Below are 21,441 nucleotides of genomic sequence, written 5' to 3'. Positions count from 1 at the left end.
CAGACCAAGGAGCTGAACAGAGAACCCTCGCTGTGGGGCCCTCTCCATGCTCCCTCCTCCAGGGGACCTGAGTGAGGATCCCCTCTGTGAGGTCAGACCCCACTCCTGTCGTGCCCCTAGCTGCCCCACCGATCCTTTGCCCAGTGCCTCTTTGGGACCTACGTGCTGGGTGAGGCCAGATGGCAGAAGACAGCTCCCCACTTGCCACACTGCACCCCCCACCAGGTGCTGCCCGGAGCTGAGGCCTAGATGACCAGCTGAGACTCAGCGTCCCCTGGAGGAGTCCTGCTGTCCCTCCCCTTGGTGCTAGAGGCCTGTGTGCACGTGAGCGTGCATGAGTGTGTCCGTTATTTCAGTGACTTGGTCCGTGGGTCTAGCCTTCCCCCCTGTGGACAAACCCCCATTGTGGCTCCTGCCTCCCCAGCAGATGACTCAGTGTGGGGGTGGCTGTGGGCAGGGAGCGGATGTGACTGCATCTGACCTGCCCCTTGACCCAGGCCTGTGATGACATGGTGCTGATTTTTGGGGGGGGCATTAAAGCTGCTGTTTTAAAAGGCCCCCGTTGTGACTCTTTGGGGAGATGGGGGTGGCAGGGGTCAGGTTTGCCCTGGGAGGTCAGTACTATCCTGCATGGGTGCACAGTCGCTCTGTCTGGCCCTGGCCTCTGTCCTATGACCTCAGTCCCCAACTTGTCCCCAGAAAGGCGTAGACCAAGTGGGGATTGAGGACAAGTCCTCACGGCCCCCCAGGAAGGGATGAGTCAGAGGTGGGGGGCTGCTTCTTGCCAGGGGCCATGCCCCAGCTCCTACCTCAGGGGGCTGAGAGAGATAAATGGGCTGTGATGGGGGCAGAGGGCTGGACCACAGCACCGCACAGCCTGGCCCCAGCCCCGGGCAGCCCCGTTGGCCCCACCTTGTCCTGGAGGAGGCTGCTGCTGGTAGGACTGGGGTGGCTCTGGGTGGGATGGGCAGGGCCTTGGGGGCTGAGTGGATCTGGGATTTGGGCTGGTGGAGGTCTCTGGACCTGAGGGGGCCTTGGATTCTCTGGCTTGAAGACCCCCTTCCTGCTCTTCCTTGTCCTGGATCTGTGGCAAGCTCCCTCAGAACTCAGGCTCCCCTTTTGCCCTTCTGTGTTCTCTCTGTGTCTCTGCATCCCTGTTTTTTTAAAAGATTTTATTTGTTTATTTGAGAGAGAATATGTGTGCACGAGCAGGGGGAGGAGCAGTCAGGGAGAAGCAGACTCCCTGCTGAGCAGGGAGCTCAACGTGGGACTGGATCCCAGGACTCCTGGATCATGACCTGAGCCAAAGGTCTTAACTGACTGAGCCACCCAGGGGCCCCTGCATCCCTATTTTTATCATGTTGTCAGTGTCTGGGGTGGTTCCAGCCTCTTTTTCTTCCAGTCTCCCTCTATTTTGGTTTGTTTCCTCCCTCTCCTTTCTCCCTCTTCCGGTTCCCCTCCCCAAGAGTATCTCTATCTCTACATCTAGATCTAGCTGTGCTCTCTTTGTCTCCTCGGCCCCTGCTCTGCCTAGCTCTGTCTTGATTTTCTGTCTCATTCTGGCTGTCTAGTCCTTTCATCTCTGTCTCTTCCATCTCTCTCCCTTCCTTGCCTGGCCTCTCTAATCTCTGTCTCTTTCCCTCGGTCTCCCTGTCTGTCTTCTTTCCCCATCTGTCTCCATCCATGTGCCACGGCTGCCCAGAGCTCCTGCCCTGAGCCTCTTTTCTCCTCGCAGCCTGACCACACGATGACCAGGTGGGCTCTGCTGGTGCTGATGGTCCTGACGTGGGGCAGGGCCCTGCTTGTCCCTGCGACCCTCTGCCAGCCTTCCAGAACACTTCCCAGGCCACTCCCCACCCCGTGACTTCGGAGAGCACCTCAGCCAGCACCGCGGGCCCCTCCAGGGCTTGGGGCCACCCCAGCCCCGGCCCCCGCCCGGGTCCCCGCATCACCCTCTCACTGGATGTCCCCATTGGCCTCCTGCAGATCTTACTGGAGCAGGCTCGGGCCAGAGCTTTGAGGGAGCGGGCTGCCACCAATGCTTGCATCCTGGCCCAGGTTGGCCGCCGCTGAGCTGGAGAGTGGGGGTCACAATGATGGGGCCACCCTGGATCAGGAGACCTGGAAGGTGGTGGCAGAGCAGGACGGCACTACATTGGGGCATGGGGCACCCGGCCACCGCCCTGTGGGGTCCCTGCCAGGCGGTGTCATATCACAGCTGAGTGTCTCTCAGAGCCACGGTGTGTCTGGACAGCCCCGAAGGTTGCCAGTTTGGGGGGCGGCCAAATGGAGTCTTGCCACGCCTGGAGCCCCGCAGACTTCCAATATGTCTGGACAGTGTGGACACTACAGCGGAATGTCAGTGCTGGGAGGAGTCTCGCCATGTCTGGGTGCCCCACGGTCAAAGAGCATCCGGACACTCAGTGTGCTTACTCTTGTGCCACTTTTAGGAACCTCAACACAGAGGCCCGACATGTTATCTGAGACCTATCTCAGTCTGCCTGAGACCAGAACTGCGGGTCTGCCCCGCCCCCCACAGGTCACCACACAGGGAGGTGCCAGTGGAGGGTCACACACATGTCTCCTGCTCCCGGAGGCAGCACCCATCTCAGATGAAGGGGCCGTCAGGGGCATCTCCAGGCACAGGTGGCCAAATGCAGGAAGACTGTAGCGGGGGCAGCCTTGCCCTGTGGCAGGTGTATGCGTGCATGGATGACTGCTTCTCTGCGGATCTGACAACTGTGACTGTGTGTGGGCAAGGTGAGGGCATGTGAGGGGGCTGTGAGGAACAGGGGCTTGTCCTGAAGCACGCTCAACGCACAGCCAGGCACTATCCCACCCACATGCCTGCACACCCAGCCGTGGCCCTTGGACACACGTGGCTCAGGCTGCTGGGACTCCAGCCTGCACTGGGACGGCCAGCTCTGCACCTCCCTCATCCAACTGTCCGGACGGAGCAAAGGTGCTCGTCTTTCCAAGCCTCAGCTTCCTCCTCTGGAGAGCAGAGTGATGCCAGCGGCTTCTCGTGAGCACCTGGTGACGGTATACGTGAAGGTTCTGGCATGCAGGAAAGAGCTCAATAAACGTCATGCCTGGAGAATGGGATGAATGAGGATCACGGTCGTGTGCACCCAGGCAGGGACAGTCAAGGGCTGAGTCACTGCTGGCTACGCTGCCCCTCTGCCTACTCTCCCCACCCCCGCCCCATTTCACCGACCTGGTCCCCTAGGTGTGGAAAGAATAGGTTTTCTCTAATCTCACACCACCAGCTCCATTGTGGGACTGGAGATGGGACAGACCTTCTGAACGGTGTGGACAGGCTTGCCTGCAGATGGGGCAGAAACTGTAGGTAGTGTGGACAGCTCTGGCTGGAGACAAGGGCAGACGCTGGGCAGTAAGGACTGCTCCGGCTGTAGAGGGAGGCCACACAGTGCGGGAGCACGGCTGCCTGGGCTGGGGGCACTGTTGATCTCTCAAGTTGTGAGGCCCTGGGGGGCGGGCCGGGGGCGGGGCTGGGAAGGCGGGGCCACACGGGGCACACCGCGGCTCCCTCCGCGCCCGGAGGGCGGGGCTGCCCGGCTCCAGGCTGCAGGGGGCGGCGGCCCAGGGCCAGTTCGCTTGCAGGATGGACAGACACGAGGAGGGAGGCAGCGCCCTGACGGACCCCGGGTCAGGGAGCAGCAGGCAGGGTAGGCATGGGCGGCGGGGAGCGGGTGGAGGGGATTGGGGGAAAGACCAGGGCGCAGTGGGGTGGTGCTGGAAGAGGTGCGAGGGTGTTGGGGGGTCTCTCTAGGTGTAGGGGTGCTTTGAGGGGGCATCAGCCTGTCAGTGGCAAGGAGGAGGGGGAACACCGTCGCCTTTCAGGGGAGTGGGGGGGGGGAGCTGGGTCAAGGGGGAACTATAAATAGCTTCCCCCTCCAGCCCAGAGAGAGGGACAGCCAGCTGGAGCTGCCTGCGGCCCTCCTGCTCTGCCCTTTGCTGGCCTCCAAGGGGTCATGTTTGTCCATGTCCCCCCGAGGGGTCACCCATCATCCTGGGGAGACCCAGAGGCTCATTTGGGAAATTTTTCATATGAAGTGGCTTTAGCCCTTGAACCAGAATTTCTAGGGCACCTACTGTGTGCCTTGTGTGGATCCTGACTGCTCTAAGCACCCACTCTGTGCTCGGCCCTGGTCATGAACCTCTCTGAGCCCTTACTGTGTGCCTCGGCTGGCCCTGAGTCACTCCGGGCACCTACTGTGTGCTCTGTGCCAAGCTGGAATCAGCAAGTCAGACCAAGCGGGCCACGGTTCACAGGCTGCTCAGTCGCATGGCTCCATACTGCCAAATTGGAACCTCACCCCCAACCCCCATGAGCTCTGGGCCCAGGGAGATACCAGGGATGATCCTTGGCTTGAAGTGGCCAGAGGAAGCTGGAGCTCCTGGGAATTCCCTGAACCTCCCAGTGGCAGCAGAGGGGAGAGGAGGAGGGAAATCAAAGGGAAGGGAGGCAGTAGAGAGCAGCAGGCCCCTGCAGCCTGCCTGTCTCTGTGCAGGCCTGGGTTGTCAGTGCACGGGTTGTTAGTGTGCGTGCACGTTGGGCTCTGTGTGCATGCTTCCATGCATGGGCACGTGGGTCTGTGTGGCATTCACTGAGGCCCCTGGGCCTTTATGCTGCAAAGTCTGGCCAGGACTGACCAGAAGATATAGGGATGGGGAAGAGTTTGAGCAGTGAGAACTGAGGATCTAGGACTTCAGCCACCCTAGAGCTTGTAGCCAGGGACACTGGAGAGAGGTCCAGAGGTCATTGCAGAGGGCACCACTGGAGCTAACCACGGGCAGGCCAGACAACTTCATGGAGGAGCAGGGAGGCTGAGCCCATCGTCACACACCAGTGCCTGCTGACACCCTAGTACGCTTTCCACCACATCACTTTGGGATGCCCCAAGGAGGGGAAAGCCATAAAGGCTGGCTGTTCTATTGGGCATCTACGGATGCTGGGGAAGCAGAAAGCCAAGAGAGCCCTGGAGGGAATAAACCAGAGCCCAGGCGTAGGGGTGGGGAAATGTGGTGACATGGAAGATATGGGAGATGAGGTTTTGAAGGGCTGGGAGTTCATCTGAGTCCATCCTGCACTGTGGGCTGGCTCTGTAACCCTGGGTCCTTCTCCCCTCCCTCAGTTTCCTACTCGAGAAATGGGCAGGGAGATGAAGAATATTCTTAGAGCAGAGGTAGACTCTGGCCTTGGGGAGGAGCCCCACGCTTCTCCTGCTGGTAACCTGTGGCCTTCCACTGGATATGGGGACTTGGGAAGGTGTGTTTGGGTCAGCCCAGGGTCAGACTGTTTGGGGAAGAGTGGAGGTACAGAGCCACCCTCTTCCTGGGAGGCTCAGCTCAGACTGTCTGGGTGTGGGGACAGTTTCCTCGAAATGACCCTGGCATCCTGCCCTGCTCTGGCTATCCCCTACCTCCAGCCTTTGACTAACATCCCAGGAGGGCTGAGGAGGAGAATGGGCGGGCCGGAGGAAGTGCTGGTTGTCTGTGGATGGTAGAGCATGTAGCTTTTGCAATAAGTGCCGGGGGTTGGACAGGGCGTGGGTGGGTGGCGACAAGGTCTGTGAGGTCAAGGTGGCCCGAAGATGGCCTTGGCAATAGCTAGGAGACAGACAGCAAGGCTGCCTGTGTCAAAGCCTGAGTGGCTTTGGAGAAGTAGGAAAGTGGGCAGGTTGTCTCAAGTCCTGCTCATCAGGACCTGCCCACGGGTGTGCTCGGAGCTGTCTCTTCGTGGGTGGGGGGTGGTCTGCGGTGCGTTGAACACAGCAGAGGAAGGATGAAGGAGGAAGTGCTCAGCTCTGGCTGGGGCAGGGCATTCCTCCCGGGGTAGGGGGCTAGAGCTGGTTTCAGGGAGGGTCTAGGTGGGCTTCTGCCTCCTGAAACTTCATCTCCTGTGAAGAGGGCAAGACATCTGTATTAGAATTATCTGAAGGGTCCTTGCCAGGCTCTGAAGTGCTGGGTGGAGACAAGTGTGTGGCAGGGAGGTCAGAAGGAGGGGGTGCCACACCTGGGGTGCGCTGGTTGGAGCCTTCTTCTCCGTGCCCCTAGCCCTGGCTCCTGGCTGGACACACTTTGGGCAGAGAGAACCTGAGGGTGCCATGATCCTGTCTGGGGCTTTTGTGGAGGACATCGCTAGAGGGCAGGTTTGAGCAGGGTCAGTGAGGCCCCCAGACAGAAAGTGTACAGAACTTGGGAGAAGCTGGGCTGAGGAGACAAAGGAGAATGACCCAGGGTTCCTGAACTTCTGGATCTCTCCCTTGCCCTTTGCTTCCACTGCATTCTTAGAGACAGGAGAGAGATAAGTAATATAAATGATATCGCTAATGTGCTTCAGAATGGATTTCTCAGACACTGACACATTTTAATCTATACCAGAATTGTCAGGTCAATGATATCCACATTCTATTTTCCTAATTTTAAAATATGCAAATTTATAATTTACAATTTAATTGGTAAAAATGAAATCCTGTAAGAAGTAAGATAGTGCCAGAGCTCAGGGAGTCCCCAGAAAGCTTGGTTAAAAGGTCCTGCTCATGTGCTCCGGGTGGGCTGGAGTTTAGCCTGAGTTCCCCAGCGGCCAAGGTAAAGAGAGGAAACAATTTTGAGATGTCCCTGTCCATGAGGTAAAAGATTTTCTGGCGTGGTTGAGCCAGTCACTCCAGTGGGAGAGGAAGAGTCCTGGGGCTCTAGAGGGGGTCGGGACGCCCGGCTCAGGGGCGGCTCAGGGGCGCGGTGGTTGAAACTGGCATAAGGCAGGGGCCACCAGACTGGTCCTGACCAACTGAGAGCTGCGGGTCAAGCAGGGACAGCTCCTTGGCATGCAGATCCCTCCCTCCTGGCCGCCCCCACCCACCCCCGCCCCAGATCAGTGGTAGCAGTCAGCGGAACCCGGGTGCCTGGGGCCAAGGCTGTGCAAGGCAAGGCTGTGGATGAGGCCGATGCAAGTCTGCGCGGTCCGGGCGGGCGTGCTGGGCTCCTGCATCCCCGGCAGGTTCGGCACCATCCCGGCCTTGAACCTGTGGGGAGCTGGGCATGCGCGTCCTCGATCCCCGCGTGAAGGGCGGGCCTGCAGGGTACAAAACCGGCTGGTAGGCGATTGGGCATGCGTAGTCGGAGGCCGGGCTCTCTTCTGTTGGGGTAGGGCCTACTCGTTCTGGGGCGGGGCCTGCCGGGAGTTGGAGCGGCGTCTCCGCTGCTCGAGGAGGGGCGGGGCCGAGGGGCGGGGCCTCGAGTGGCCCGAGGTGGCCCCGCTGCTGGGTCGGAAGCCGCGCAGTCCGACTCATCACGTCCAGGGTATGGCGTCCCCACGGGAATTGACCCAGAACCCCTTGAAGAAGATCTGGATGCCATACAGCAATGGGCGGCCCGCTCTGCACGCCTGCCAGCGCCGTGGTGAGGCGGGCTCCGTGGAGAAGGGCAGGGTGGTGCCCGGGGATGGGTGGATCAGGCGGCCTGCGCCAGGAACAGGTGGGGAACCGGGGACAGGTGAAGCTGCCGTGACTGATGGTAGGGGAGCAGGAACTGGTCGAAAGCCGGGCACAGGTGTGGCAGAGCAGGGGGCGGAGGCAGATATGTGGCCCTGTCTCCCCTCGCTAAGGACTAGGTCTGGCTACCATCACCTCCAGGAGGCGCCGGCCCTCTCTCACCCGAGTCTCTATCCACCAAGTCAGGCCTGGGGAGGATTCGGAACCTCCCCCTACCATTCACTTCAGGCCAGAGAGCGTGGACGGTGTCTGAGCTATGTTGGCCTTATGGAAATCGCTTGACCTCTCTGAGCCCAGAACTTTCAGAGGCCCAAAGGTGGGCCAGTCCTCCAGTGAGAGGAAGGTGGCCCCTTGGCCTTAACTACCCACCTCTGGGGCTGAAACCAAGCTTTGGGAAGAAGTTCAGGGAAGTGCAGTTGTGTTGAGGATGAAGAAGGTGGGAACACTGTCTCATATAAACCTGTCTTTGTGTCCATGGGGTATGTGCACCCCGCGGGGTTGTGGGGGAATGGTAAAGTTAGAGGGGAAAACGTCCAGGAGACTTGCTGACATTCGTGGGATTGTTAAGGGGCTCACCTTTCCTGGGATCCCGATGTCTAATCCACTTTACTTGACTTTCTGCTTGTCTTTAGATGAGTCTGCAACCTCTTATTGCCAAGAAAAACAAAGGGGTTTTTTGTTTGTTTTTTTAGGAGTAGCAAACATTATAATGAATTTACAAGTTGGCAAGGACCTCAGAGAACATCTTGTCCAACTTGGGTACAGAAACAGAAATGGAGATCAGGAGATTGTGCGATGTGCTAAGGTCTCTCTGTACTCCTTGACCTCTGCTTGGGCATGATAAGGGAGGGGAGAGTGCTCTGTTCTTGTTTGGCTTTGAGGCCAGCCTGGAAGCCTTGGCTTTGACCAAAATGTAAGTCCTATGGGTGGGCTGTGTGTGTCTCTTACTACACCGGGTCCTGTTAGGGGGGGTGGCCGTGGTTTTGACCAGGCATTCTGGTGGGTCATGGCTCTGACCATGATCTAGGTCTTGGTAGGATTCTTAGGTGATGATCAGGCTCTTAGGCCTGGGGCCATGGCTTTCCAGTCAATACTTGGTCCTGAGAGGCAATAGTGAGTGCCTAGCCAGCCCTCCTTCCAGACTTTTCTGTGGAGGGACCAAAGCCAAGGCCCCTTGCCCTTGTGCTTCTAGCCAGTCTGTGTTGTCCTAATGAGGGGGTGGCCACTGTTATTATATAAAGGGCAAGAAGTCAGAACCTGGGCTTTGAAGAGCCACATTGTTGCTCAGCTGTGTGACCTTGGGCAAGGAGCTGATACTCTTGCTAGGCCACGGGTTCCTCATCTATGGGATGGAGACAGTCATCATCCCTGCCCTCAGGAGCTGCTGTGAGCCTCTTTGAGGGGAGATGCTTGATAAGTGGTGGCAGGTGATGCTGTCATTTCATCACCACCCTTCTTTGCTTCTCAATACCTCAGAGTCAGGAACTGAAGCATCAGCTGTGAGCCAACCCCCATTCCAGATGGCAAAGATGCTGAGGCTCAGTGGGGAGGGGCCTGTGTTTCTCCATGCTCCAAGGATGCAGTGAAAATATGGCTCTGGCCTGAGCACAGGGGCTTGTGTGTGGCCCTGTCTCAGGCTGTTACAGTAGGTGAGATTCTGGACTGGCCTAGCTCAAGAGGGCTTCCTGGAGGAGGAGGCACCCAAGAAACCAAAGATGAGACCTGCAGATTGTATGGGGATTTGGGTCCCGGGCGAAGGTCCCCGAGTTCACAGCGGAGAGTAAGCCATGAGTGAACATGGAACCTGACTGGGCAGCACCCACAGTCCCCAGAGCCTGTGCATGTAGCCATGTAGCATTTTTTTTTTTTTTTTTTTTTTTTTGCCATGTAGCATTTTACCCCCTGCGTAGTAATTTATAACTTGGTGGAAGACCCCAAGGACGGGTGGGGGATGGGTGGAAGTTGACCTGATCAGAGGCTGTATAGAGAAGAGGCTGTAGAGGCCCATGGCTGGTCTGTGCTGTGCAGTGGGTTATCTTTGGGTGCCTAGTCCCTGGCCTCTGAGGGCACCAGCGACTGCTTGGCTGTGCCTCTTCTACCCCTACTCTCCGTTAGCAATTCTTTTTCCTTTGGGTAAATTCAGGCTTCACATGAGGGCGTGGAACCTGTTACCTTTCTTCATCACTGACCCCTCAGCTCAGCCCTGGAGGAGCACTGGGGGCAGGTGGGGCAGGGGCTGAAGAAAGGACTCAGAGCATGCCAGAAAGAATGGCACTTGAGATAGCTTTTATTGGCAATAAGGTAGCAAGAACTTCTTGGCTAAGGACATGACTGGAATGGGCACAGGACAACAAGGGAGATGACTTTCTGTCCCCTCTGAACAAGACAGTCATGCCAGATTGCTTTCTCCCTTCCCCAGCTTGGCCCAAGGAGACATGCTCAGGAGCAGGTGCAGTTCTGGAACCTTCTTTAGGGCTTGTGGCAGCCCCTGAGGTGGTCCACCAGAAAGTTATCACAGGATAGCACCAGCCTTGTCTCGGGCCCCTTGATTCCTAGGGCTCTTGTGGCCCTAAGCAAATTTATAGGAGAAGGAACCAGTGAGGTAAGTTGATTGGACATATCTGCAAATCTCCTTGGGCACATAAGCCTCATGTTCTGCTGTCTAATTGCCCAGTGCCGAGGCTCTCGAGGGGCCCAGAACCCCAGCTCCCCTGGTGCTTATGCTCTCTGTTCAGGCCCGGTCGTGTGTTCCCTCTTGTGGGCCTCGGTTTGTAATTCCTCTTCTGCTAGCTTGCTTATGTTATGCTGTTGTAAGCAGAGCTATTGCAAATACACGTGTACTTTGAGCTTTCTTTGGGTCATTTCCTTGGGAGCTTATCTTGAGGAACAGTGTTGGTAGGTAATTTATTGCTTTTGCTCCCAGCCCTGGTGGACCGCCCTGCCCGCCTTCTGCAGGTGGCCGTGCATGGGGCTGGGGAGGGGATCCTGTCACCACACACTGGGGGAGGAAGCCAGGGCTGTCTCTGGGAAGATAGGAGATGTGAAGAGGGGGTGTAGAACCACACTCCTGAAGGCTTGGGAGAGCCCTTCAGGGAGCATTGGGAAGGAGGGAAGCAGTCTGGGTGTGCAGGCTCCCCCCGCCACCCGGTGCTTAGCGGCCGACTCACTGCCCTTGGCTTGCTTGCAAGCCCTGGCCAGCAGTTGTGCAATCAGCACAGGCCCCAGTGTCGCTGGCCCTCAGGACGCAGGGCCTTGCTTAACTTGCTTTTCTCTCACCTTAGCCAATGCTGAGGTTTTTCTGCAAGTTCCCGCTTGCTCACTGTCAGCCCGTATTCCGTGGGATCCTGTCCTTCCCTCCCCTGAGACTTAAGGTTTAGGTCACATCTGTCCAAAGGTCACGTCCAGTCCAGGAGCGCTGCAGCCCCCACTGGCAAGCAGGGCCCTTTGGTTCGCTGTGGGACCTGCCTGGAGACGGACAGATGCCTCTGTCCCCCAGGTCCCAAGGACAGTGGATGCCGAGGTGCCCCTGCATCTCAGGGTGGGGCAGGTGGCTCTGGCTTCCTAGACACACTCTGGCTTTTACCTGGAGATAGTGCGGGGCCTCACTGAGCGATTCTCATCCCATTTGACAGGTGAGGACACCAAGGCTCAGAGTTACCAGTCGTTGTCAAGAGTCCAGATGGGAACCCAGACCTGACTCCTGAGCCCCAAACGGGGCTGCCCCTGGGGCCTCTGTGCTCCAACTCCAGTGAGGGGTAGGGCCCAGCAAGCTGCCCAAGAAGGGCTGCCAGGAGACGGCATTTGCAGAGCCCTGGGGGCAAAAGAGGGACAGTGACAGGTCCCCACATGGGCCACCTGTCTGTCTGCTGTGGTTTCACATGGCCTAGGTGCTGGGGACAGTGAAAGGGAAGCTTTCTAAGGTTTCTATGGTGAGGCCACACTGAAAGCCGAGCCGGATCACGTGAGGCTGGTAGTTCTGCTGCCCTGGTGTCTGTCCCAGTGGGCCAGGGTTTGGGGATGCTGTGTCCAGACCCGTCCCCGCCTCTGGCCTCGGCAGCTTCTCCCGGGGGGGGCGCACTGACCTGGTGGCACATGGGATGGTGGCGGGTGGGCTGTGCAAGGGACAGTCCTTGTGGACATTGGTCTGGGTCTCTGGTCTCAGCCCCGTGGCACTCACCCTGGGGAATTTCGAGATGCTGCTCCCCCCCTCTTTGCCCCATAGTTTTTGAGAAGCAACTCTGTGCCAGACTGCGTGATCCTGAACGGCTCTGGCGCTGCAGGGCTGCTCTCTCTCCAAGTAGTCAGGTGCAGGGGGCGGACCCATGGGTGGGGTGACCAGGATTGAGGGAGTGTGCCGGGGTACCATGGAGGTGGCTAGGAGGCAGGGCTCCCCGAAGAAGCAGCTTTTGAGCCGGGCTTTGTACCAGATGAGGCAAAATTCCCAGCGGGGAGGATAAGCAGTGGAACTGTGCTGGCAGGAAATGCTGAAAAGGTTCCGTGCAGCTGGGTGTGGGTTCCGGGATGACAGGTGGGCGTTGACTGTCTCCTGGGCTTTGGCTCTGTCTGCCTGTTCATTCAGGGGTGGGGCAGGTCCGGCTTTATATCCGCAGTACCCATCAGGATAAGGGGCTGAGGAGATTCTGCCGCAGCTGCTGGAGCCCAGGCAGGCCTGGGCAGCAGGGTTATGCCAGCGGTGGCTGACACCAGGGTCTTAAGGCCAGGAGGCCTGGCAGGCCCATCTTGATGTCCTGTGGCAGGAGCAGAGGGAGGGGCCCACTGGGAGGTGTCCCAGCCCTTATCTGACACCGCCTCCTTGCCTTTCAGTTTGCATGACCAACTGCCCAACGCTCATTGTCATGGTCGGCCTGCCCGCCCGGGGCAAGACCTACATCTCTAAGAAGCTGACTCGCTACCTGAACTGGATTGGTGTGCCCACCCGAGGTGAGACTTGGCCTGGGATTCCAAGGGGGCCTGGGGGCTTTGTGGGGGAGGGGAGGGGAAGAGAGAAGGCTGGCCTGGAGTGGGTCAAGGTCAAGAACTGGGGAGGGCTGCTGCTGGGTGTGTGAAAGCTGAGCCTTTCTTTCCCCCAGAATTCAACGTTGGCCAGTATCGCCGGGACATGGTCAAGACGTACAAGTCTTTTGAGTTTTTCCTTCCAGACAACGAAGAGGGCCTAAAGATCAGGAAGTGAGTGTGTACGTGTGTAATTATGTGTGTTTACAGAGAAGACCTTGGAGCCCAGATGTCCAGCTGCTCCTGAGCCCTGGCCTTGCTCTGCCCCACTGGGCTATGACAGGGTTGGTCTTCTGATCTCTCAGAGTGTGGTGGGGTTGGTGATATGGGGACAATAGGCGAGGGTATAAGTCCTCTTTTTTTTTAAGATTTTATTTTATTTGAGACAGAGAGAAGAAGAGAGAGCATGGGCAGTGGGGAGGGGCAGAGGGAGAAGGAGCAGCAGACTCCCTGCTAAGCAAGGAACCGCACGTGGGGCTCGATCCCAGGACTCTAAGATCATGACCTGAGCCGAAGGCCGACCCTTAACCTACTGAGCCACCCAGGTGCCCCAGGGTGGCACCTTGGCGGCTGGCCCTCCCTGGGATTTATGAACCCTTAGTAAGGACATCCTATGGGAGGGGAAGATGGGGCTTCAGAGATTGAGGAGACCTAGGACAGGTCATGGGCCGGCTGCAGAGACCTCTCACTTCTTACCCCAGGCCCTCCACCGGCATGGCCTCTGGTAAGGAGGGGAGCCTGAATGGGTGTGGGGACACAGGCCTCCAGGATGGGGCAGAGTGGGACAAGGGACCACCTTCTGGCACAGAGTGGGAAGGATTGGGCCCAGTACCGCACCCTTCCTACCCTTTCCTTGATAAACTGTGTATTTGGAGGATGTTTGGCACTTGCTTAGCATGTTCTTGGCATGTGTAGGACAGGCCTCGGCTTTGCTTTCAAGTGGCTCAGACTTGACCCTCTGTTCTCATTCATGAGATGGGAATTTGCAGATAATACCCTACCTCCTCCCCTCCCCGCCCCTTTCAGACTCCAACTGGTGGTCTGGGGATCTGTGCTCTTTTTGGCAGGTGCCAGCTGAGGGATCAAGAAGTCTCCTTACGCTTGCTTGGGGTTCGGCCATTGTGCTAGGGCATTTAGCAGAGGCTGGCGCAGCTCTAGGGACCTCCCCAAATCAAGCAGAGCTCCAGGCCAGAAGCTCTGCGTTTGTCGCCTAGGCCTGGGTACTAGGCTGCTTGCTCCGTCTCTGGCCACCAGGGGGCAAGAGCTCCCCACTGTGGGGCGTGGTCCTGGTGCCGCAGCACCAAGAAAGGGGAAGGGGAGTCTGTCGTTCAGGCCTGTGGCCCAATTGTGGGTGAAACTGGGGGCGGACTCTCTGTGACCCAGACAAAAGGGAGGGGACTGGTATTTGCACTCCCGCTGTGTGTTGGGTGCATGCTGCCCATTGTCACTCCTGCCCATTTTACAGGTGAGGAAACTGAGGCTCAGGAGTCTCACACAAGATAACACGTTTCTGCCCAGAGCCCGGACTTGAATCTAAGCCCACACCACCGAAGACTTCCGTGTCCATCTTTCTAGTGTTACCCAGTTAGTAGGTCAGAGGTTGTATCCAGTGCCAATTCTGCAACAACTTCAAGCTGTGGGCACCCACTAGCCGGTTTGTCCTCTCCTACGTGGGGGCCGGTGGTGTCACCTCACTCCCCCAGATGGGGAGGCATGGTCTGAAAGCGATGGTGTTGCTTGGGATCACGCAGGGTTTGAATCTGAAGCCAGGCCTGTCTAAATCCAGAGTGTCTGTGGGAAGAATAAGGGAGCTGGCCCTGCCAGGGCCCACCAGTAATTCTGCTCAGGCCTCCCGAAGGTAGGAGTATTGGGATTAACTCAGAGGGGGAAACACCGACTTGGAGAGGTTGGGGAGCTAGGCTAGGGTGGCCCAGATGGAACAGAGGCCCCAGTGGGAGAAGCTGGGGGTGGGTTCACTGGAGCCTACCTGCAGGCAGGCCCTCTGGCTATTCCTGGAAACCCTCCCTCCTGGATCTGAAGTCTAGCTCTGGCCCCTGGGCTTCAGGACCGTTTCCCAATAACCAGCCCAAAATGCCCACAGGTAAATGGCAACACAGAAGGATCAGACTTTTTAAAATGGGAAGCCTGAGAAGGGAAGGCTAGATTGCCCAGAGGCCTGGGTGACCTCAACACATTGTTGAGGTCCCTGGGGCTACACATCGATGTCTGTCCCTGACACCGGGCACCGTGGAAGGTCCAGGGAAGGGCATGCAAGGTCACGTGTGCACATGCAGGTCACGTGAACACACGCGCCATTGGGCACACTTAGTCTTCTACCACACATGAGCCCGCGTGCACATACGCCCGTGGGCACATGCATGTGCATCTAACAATCCTATTCAGGTCTGTCCTGACACGGTGCACCTGGAGTTAGCATCAGTCTGCACAGGGGAAGGGCTCAGTCCCACAAGACCATCCCCGCTTCACACCCACACCCGCATACGCTTGGGCTCCCTGGCTGCTGGTCCCACGTCTCCACTGGAGCCCCGAGATCCCCCTCACCTGGTGTTGCCTCAGCCAGAGCAACCGCCAATCTTAGTCCAGGATCCAGGGCGTTCGCACAGCTGGCCAGAAATGGCTCCAGCAATGTGTTGCCCAGACTCTCAGAATTCAGGGTTTTTCTTGGCAGAAGAAAGCTCTTTTGTTTTTTTTAAAGATTTTATTTATTTATTTGACAGAGAGAGAGAGATCACAAGTAGGCAGAGAGGCAGGCAGAGGGAGAAGGGGAAACAGGTTCCCCGCTGAGCCGAGAGCCTGATGTGGGGCTCGATCCCAGGACACTGAGACCATGACCTGAGCCAAAAGCAGAGGCTTAACCCACTGAGCTACCCACATGCCCCAGAAGAAAGCTCTTTAAAGTTTTAACCAAAAGACCTGCCGGGGTGCAAAAAGGTCACAAAGAGGCATAGGAGCAGAACAGCTTCTGGGGACCTGGACTCAGCTGTGCCACCAATTTGCCCCTGACCCCAGCGGCCGGCCCCCTGCTCTGCCTGGCCTGTGCCTCCATGCTCAGGCCCTGGGGCCCAGCTGGTGAAAGGCCCCACAGCTCCGTCCTTGGATGTGCTGCAGGTTTGTGTACCAAATCTGAAGATCAAACAAACGGAAGAACATCTAACTTTCTAACTTTACTCTTGCATCAAGAAAGTGCAGGTAGGGGCGCCTGGCTGGCTCATATGGTTAAGTGTCTGCCTTCGGATCAGGTCATGGTCCCAGGGTCCTGGGATCGAGCCCTGTATCGGGCTCTCTGCTTAGCAGGGAGCCTGCTTCCCCCCTCTCTCTCTGCCTGCCTCTCTGCCTACTTGTGATCTCTCTCTCTCTGTCAAATAAATAAATAAAATCTTTGGGGAAAAAAAGTGCAGGTAATAGATAAAAGCCTTGAGTGACCTGCCTGTCTCCAGACATTAGAGGAGAAAAGGATAGTATGAGGAAGACCTTAAGTATGACAGCCCATTTTGCAGCAATAAACCAAAAGGCTGAGGTGTTCTGAAGGCAATATAGTTGATGGTTAGTCATGGGGAAGATTTCATCTTCCAGAGGGTTCGTGGACATAGGTGCAAGAGGCAGAGACACAGCAACCTCCTCCATAAGAGTTTCACATATTCGCTCTTCCAGGAAAGCAAATGGAATATTAAGTATAATGTCGCCCTGGGGGCCAGCAACAGTGTCTTTTCTCTCCTACCACCAGCCCCCAGCACTCACACACAAGGAACCATCTGGTTTTAAAAGTGCGTATTTTGCGGGTGCCTGGGTGGCTCAGTCGATTAAGCATCTGCCTCCAGCTCAGGTCATGATCCCTGAGTCCTGGGATCGAGTCCCGCATTGGGCTGCCTGCTCAGCTGGGAGCCTGCTTTTCTCTCTGCCTCTCCGTCTCCCTCTGCCTGCTGCTCCCCCTGCTTGTGCTCTCTCTCTCTCTCTCTGTCAAATAAATTCATTAAATCTTAAAAAATATATATATACCCCGTGGCCAGGAGCACATAACCTTCGGGGTATAGGAGCAGAGTTAGCAAAAGTACTGAAAAGGACCTCAAGGAGAAAGCGACCTTGAGAAGGGTACGGGCCCCAGGGACTGGGCCCTCCCTGGTCAGGGTAGGATGTGTCTCTGAACTGTGGCCCTGTGGCCCTCCGGCCTTCAGGGTCGGGTGTGGGGCTGACCCTGTTTTCTCTTCTGAAGGCAGTGTGCGCTGGCAGCCCTCCGTGACGTCCGGCGGTTCCTCAGTGAGGAGGGAGGCCATGTGGCGGTGAGTGGGACATCCCGGTGTCTTTTGGGAGTGACATGTGGGAAGCCTAGCTACATCTACCCTTTTGCTTGTCAGGTGCCTGGCAGGGAGGGAGGGTGTTTGTGGCTGCAGCGGCCCCTGGGTGCCAGGCCCTGGGAGGAAGTCTACAGTCACCATACAGAAGGAAGTCGGAGGCTGGATGTGTACTGGGAATTTCCCTCTGGACTTGTGGTTGCATTTGACCTAGTAGGTCTTCCTTCTGGATACTCACATTGTCAGTCACCACATGTGGTTATCGTGTTACCTAAGTCTTGAGCAAGTGTGATTTCTGCTGGGCTGGAGAGAATCCTGCCGCGCATTTAGTGGCTGTTCCTGGAACCTGCTGAATCCTCGGTAATGGAATTCCAACAATGTGCTAGTGGCTCCTGTCAGATGGATGGGCAGGGCCAGGTTGAGCCCGGGTGTTTATGGGAAAGGCCCCTCTCCTCACCCTATGCAATAGAACACAGGAGCTGCTTTTTCCTCTTGGAGGTGTGGTTCCTGCAGCTCTTAATCTCCCAGCTCCACCTGACTCAGTCCCCTTCTTGGTCTCAGGACTTCCCTCGTCCTGGCTCCCCAGTTGAAGCCCTGCTCTTGGCCTCCGTGTCTTCTTTTTCCTTGATTTACTGACTTGTTTTGTTGGAGCTTATCCTGCAGTAGCTTCCCAAGGAAGGTACTTGGGAATTACCTTGCATGAGATCTTACGTGTCTGGCAATGGCTTTTCATCCAACTATCTGATGGTTGGGTTTAGGTGGGAAGTATTTTTCCTTTAGAATTTCCACAACATCGTTCTGTTGTAGTATGGCTTCTAGAGTAGTGTGGAAAAGCCTGATGGCATTCTGATTTGCTGATCTTCCCAAAAGTTTCGTCTCTTGGGGCTGCTCATGCCCTTTTCTCTGGGGAGAACTTGACGACCTTGTGGTGGGTCTTCTCCATTGTGCTGGGTCCCAGGGCCACCCTTTCTTTTCTTTTCTTTTCTTTTTTTTTTTTAAAGATTTTACTTATTTATTTGACAGAGAGAGAGATCACAAGTAGGCAGAGGCAGGCAAGAGAGGCGGGGGGGGGGGGAGCAGGCTCCCTGCTGAGCAGAGCCTTATGTGGGGCTCGATCCCAGGACCCTGAGATCATGACCTGAGTCAAAGGCAGAAGCTTAAACCACTGAGCCATCCAGGTGCCCCCCAGGGCCACCCTTTCTAATTCGAAACTCTTTTCTAACAGGTCAGGGAAAATGTCATATTGCTTTAATAAACCACCCCCACCAGTTTCTGACAGTTGATTCTCTGCTCCACTCCCAATTTTCTGAGCTGCTTTTTCAAGAACTCCTGGTGGTTTCATGCTGGACCTGAGCCCCAGTTATCTTTTTTTTCTCTCCCGATTTCCTATCTCTGTCACTTGTGTTCTATTTTCAGGGAGACTTTCTCAACATTACTGTACAAGCATCCAGTTGAATTTTTAAGGAATTTCTGTGATCATATTTTAATCTCTAAATTCTACATTTCTTATCTTTGAGTGTTCCAGTTTTTTATAACTCTATTTCTGTTTCAGGGTTCTTACAGTATTTTGTATCTCTCTTTTGATAATAGTTGTAAGGGTTTTTTGTTTGTTTGTTTTGTTTTTTGACATTTCTTTCTGTTCCCTGTCCCATCTTCATTTCCTCACAGTTCCTTTTATTCTTTTCTATGTAGTCTCTGTTTTTCACGTTGAGGTTTTGCTGGAGCATCCCATGAGCCCTGGTTGAATGCCCTCTTAAAAAAGTGATGCTCGGGACACCCCGTGGCTCAGTTGGTTGGGTGTGTCTACCTTTGGCTCAGATCATAATCCCGGGTCCTGGGATCGAGCCCCATATCAGGCTCCTTGCTCTGTGGGGAGCCTGCTTCTTCCCCTGCCTGACACTCTCTCTGCTTGTGCTCGCCTTCTCTCTCTCTCTGACAAATAAATAAATAAAATATATATATTTTTTAAATGATGCCTTAAAACCTGGTTTCAGACATGCAAGTGAATGGGTCACTCCTGAGGGCACATGGACAGGCCCCAGCGGTTCACAAGGAGGCCCAGGTGGGTCAGCCTGGCTGGACAAGGCAGGGAGAGGGCCTGGGGCTCCACCTGCTCTTAGTTTCACCACCAGGCAGTCCCCCTGTTTCCACTGCATGCTTGTCCCTTTTCTCGGAGACACCTGGGTCCCTTTCCTGATGCTCCCTGTTCCATACAGGTGGGTGTGCTCTTCTGGCCGAGGGCTTGTGTTTGGTTTTCTCCGTTTCTCTGAGTTAGTCCCCCAAATTCTGCTAATATCTCTCCTGTTCTCTTTCTTCTTCTTTTCCCGTCTTTGTGGAGTCTCGGGGTAGAGTGACGATAAACGGGGGTTCCGCACCCCATGTTTAACTGGTTTTACAGGAAGTCCTGTTGGCCAAGCATGGACTGAGTGCCTGCCGGGAGCACAGGCACCCGCTCCTTCCAGCTTCCTTGAGGCGTGTTCCTCAAGGAAGGGGAGGCCTGGCCCAGGCCCTGCAGAAACTGGCCAGGCAGGTGGCCTGGGCACCAGCTGGTCCCCGTGAGAAAAATGGTCCCTGTGTAGCTGCCGTTGGCTGGCCTCCCACCTCCCCCGCTCTGGGGCCAGAGTCCGAGTTAACCCTGGTTTGGTCCTAGGTTTTTGATGCAACGAATACCACCCGAGAACGGAGAGCGACCATCTTTAATTTTGGGGAGCAGAATGGCTACAAGGTGAGGCGTCTTTGGTCCACCTCCTCGGTTGGGCTGTGCCACGTTCGGACCCCCCAGGTCCCTGTCACAGCCTCCTGATGTGTGCGGGGGTCAGGAAGGTGGGCTTCTGGGTGGATGTAGGGTAAAGGGGTTGCTGTTTCCTCTCTACTTGGGCTTTTCTTTCCAGGAAGGTGGGTGTCTTATGGGAGGGTTCTGGGTAGGGTGGCACCTAGTTTGGTTTGGGGCTTCTCGAGCCTGTCCCCACCCCAGAAGAAGGGCCCTGGGGTCAGCTTGGCCCTCAGGGAGGTGGGAGCTCCGTGGAGCCAGGCCCAGTGCCCTGAATGTGTCTGTGGTTCCTTCCCTCCTGCCCGGCCTCGTCCTTGCTGTAGACCTTTTTTGTGGAGTCCATCTGCGTGGACCCCGAGGTCATAGCTGCTAACATCGTGGTGAGTGGTGTCTCTGACCTTGTGGGGGATCGTAGTGCAGCGGAGGTGGCGTGGGACAGCGAGGTCCATCTGCGGGTTTGGGCCAGTGCCTAGGCTGGCCTGGCTTTGGGCTTCTTGAACATTGGTGTGGCAGGGGAAGGCCGTACAATGCCGGGTCAGGTGATCGGAGACTCTCTCATGTAGAGGGCCATGTGGCTGGGGGGGCATGCACTCTTGCTCCCTCCTCTTGCCTTCTCCTCCCTTTCCCCATCGTCATTCCCTGGACAGTGGGAGAGGAGCTTCAGCCTCTGCAGGTAGGGAGTGGGGGGTAGGAAGCGATGTTTATATTTTGAAAGAGAAAGAGATTTGACCTCTCTCCCCTACACCCTGTCCCCTATCTCCTTATCCAAGGAATGAACATCTGGGTTGGGGGAGATGGTTCAGCTGGGAAGGGGCTTCCAGGCCCTTTGCCCCTGTGGCTTCACCTCCCGCTTGCCACAAAGATGAGGACTCCCACCTTCGGCTGCCCAGTAGTAGTCTGCCAACACTAATGTGGGAATGAAGACCAGGGGACTGCTGTACTCTTCCTAATGGAAAAGTCTCCTGAGGTTGGCCTCCAGCCTCATGCCCCCATCCTTGTCCTGGCCTCTGGCTCAGCGTCCCCTCACGCCCCGCCCAGCATCCTCCTTGGTCTCTGGCCCTGCCTGGCCTCCAGCCCTCATGTGTCCTTGCTCTGTGCCTGGTCCGACAGCAAGTGAAACTGGGCAGCCCTGACTACGTGAACCACGACAGTGACGAGGCCACAGAAGATTTCATGCGGCGCATTGAGTGCTATGAGAACTCGTACGAGTCCCTGGACGAGGACCTGGACAGGTGAGTGAAGCAATTACCGTGTTCTGCAGCTATGACGGGTGGTGCGCGGGGGTCCCGCTCAGCTGCCTCCTTGTGACTCGCCGGCGTGGTGGCTGAAGGGCCGCCCCAACAGGCAGAGATGGTCTAGCCTTGTTTCTTCCCTTCGGGCAGAAATTGTGGGCTAGGGGTGCCTGGGTGGCTCAGTGGATTAAGCCTCTGCCTTAGGCTCAGCTCATGATCCCAGGGTCCTGGGATCGAGCCCTGCATCAAGCTCTCTGTTCAGCAGGGAGCCTGTTTCCCCCTCTTTCTCTGCCTGCTGCTCTGCCTACTTGTGATCTCTGTCTGTCAAATAAATAAGTAAAATCTTAAAAAAAAAAGAAGAAGAAATTGTGGGCCAGAGGTGACTTGCAGAACCCCTATTACCTTATGTGAGGCTCAGCAAGTCAGAGTTTTCTGTTATTCCATGCGACTCTTGATCTCAGGGTCATAAGTTCAAGCCCTGTATTGGGCATAGAGCTTGCTAAAAAGAAAGGAAGGGGGGTGCCTGGGTGGCTCAGTGGGTTAAAGCCTCTGCCTTCGGCTCAGGTCATGGTCTCAGGGTCCTTGGGATCGAGCCCTGC

General features: G+C 56.4%; 3 protein-coding genes across 6 annotated transcripts in view; all 3 read left to right on the top strand.

Annotated features, from left to right (window-relative positions):
- Positions 1-544, top strand: part of LOC111144059 (collagen type VII alpha 1 chain) — a 31,289-nt gene extending 30,745 nt beyond the window's left edge. Inside the window, exon 118 of the mRNA XM_022498146.1 lies at positions 226-544. Within this exon, the coding sequence (XP_022353854.1) occupies positions 226-242 (17 nt within the window). The 3' untranslated portion in view covers positions 243-544. The remainder of the gene's footprint in view (positions 1-225) is intronic.
- A 1,203-nt stretch (positions 545-1,747) lies between these two features.
- Positions 1,748-2,073, top strand: LOC111143764 (urocortin 2). Its single transcript, XM_022497608.1, is given in 2 exon segments — positions 1,748-1,811; positions 1,814-2,073. Coding segments are annotated over 2 exon segments (324 nt in total).
- A 1,552-nt stretch (positions 2,074-3,625) lies between these two features.
- The window catches only part of LOC111144016 (6-phosphofructo-2-kinase/fructose-2,6-biphosphatase 4), a 32,669-nt gene continuing 14,853 nt past the window's right edge, over positions 3,626-21,441 (top strand). For 3 of the 4 annotated variants that reach the window (XM_022498079.1, XM_022498081.1, XM_022498078.1), the window contains exons 1-7: positions 7,329-7,425; positions 12,342-12,458; positions 12,608-12,704; positions 16,762-16,828; positions 19,491-19,565; positions 19,934-19,990; positions 20,721-20,842. In XM_022498079.1, coding sequence (XP_022353787.1) covers positions 7,329-7,425; positions 12,342-12,458; positions 12,608-12,704; positions 16,762-16,828; positions 19,491-19,565; positions 19,934-19,990; positions 20,721-20,842 — 632 coding nt within the window. Of the gene's footprint in view, positions 3,690-7,328; positions 7,426-12,341; positions 12,459-12,607; positions 12,705-16,761; positions 16,829-19,490; positions 19,566-19,933; positions 19,991-20,720; positions 20,843-21,441 lie in introns of those variants that run through there. The other variant, XM_022498080.1, reaches the window with a different exon arrangement.

Source organism: Enhydra lutris, unplaced genomic scaffold (assembly GCF_002288905.1).
Source record: "Enhydra lutris kenyoni isolate GAN:26980312 unplaced genomic scaffold, ASM228890v2 scaffoldscaffold10, whole genome shotgun sequence".
Taxonomy (NCBI): domain Eukaryota; kingdom Metazoa; phylum Chordata; class Mammalia; order Carnivora; family Mustelidae; genus Enhydra; species Enhydra lutris.
This window is presented reverse-complemented; position numbering and strand designations above follow the sequence as displayed.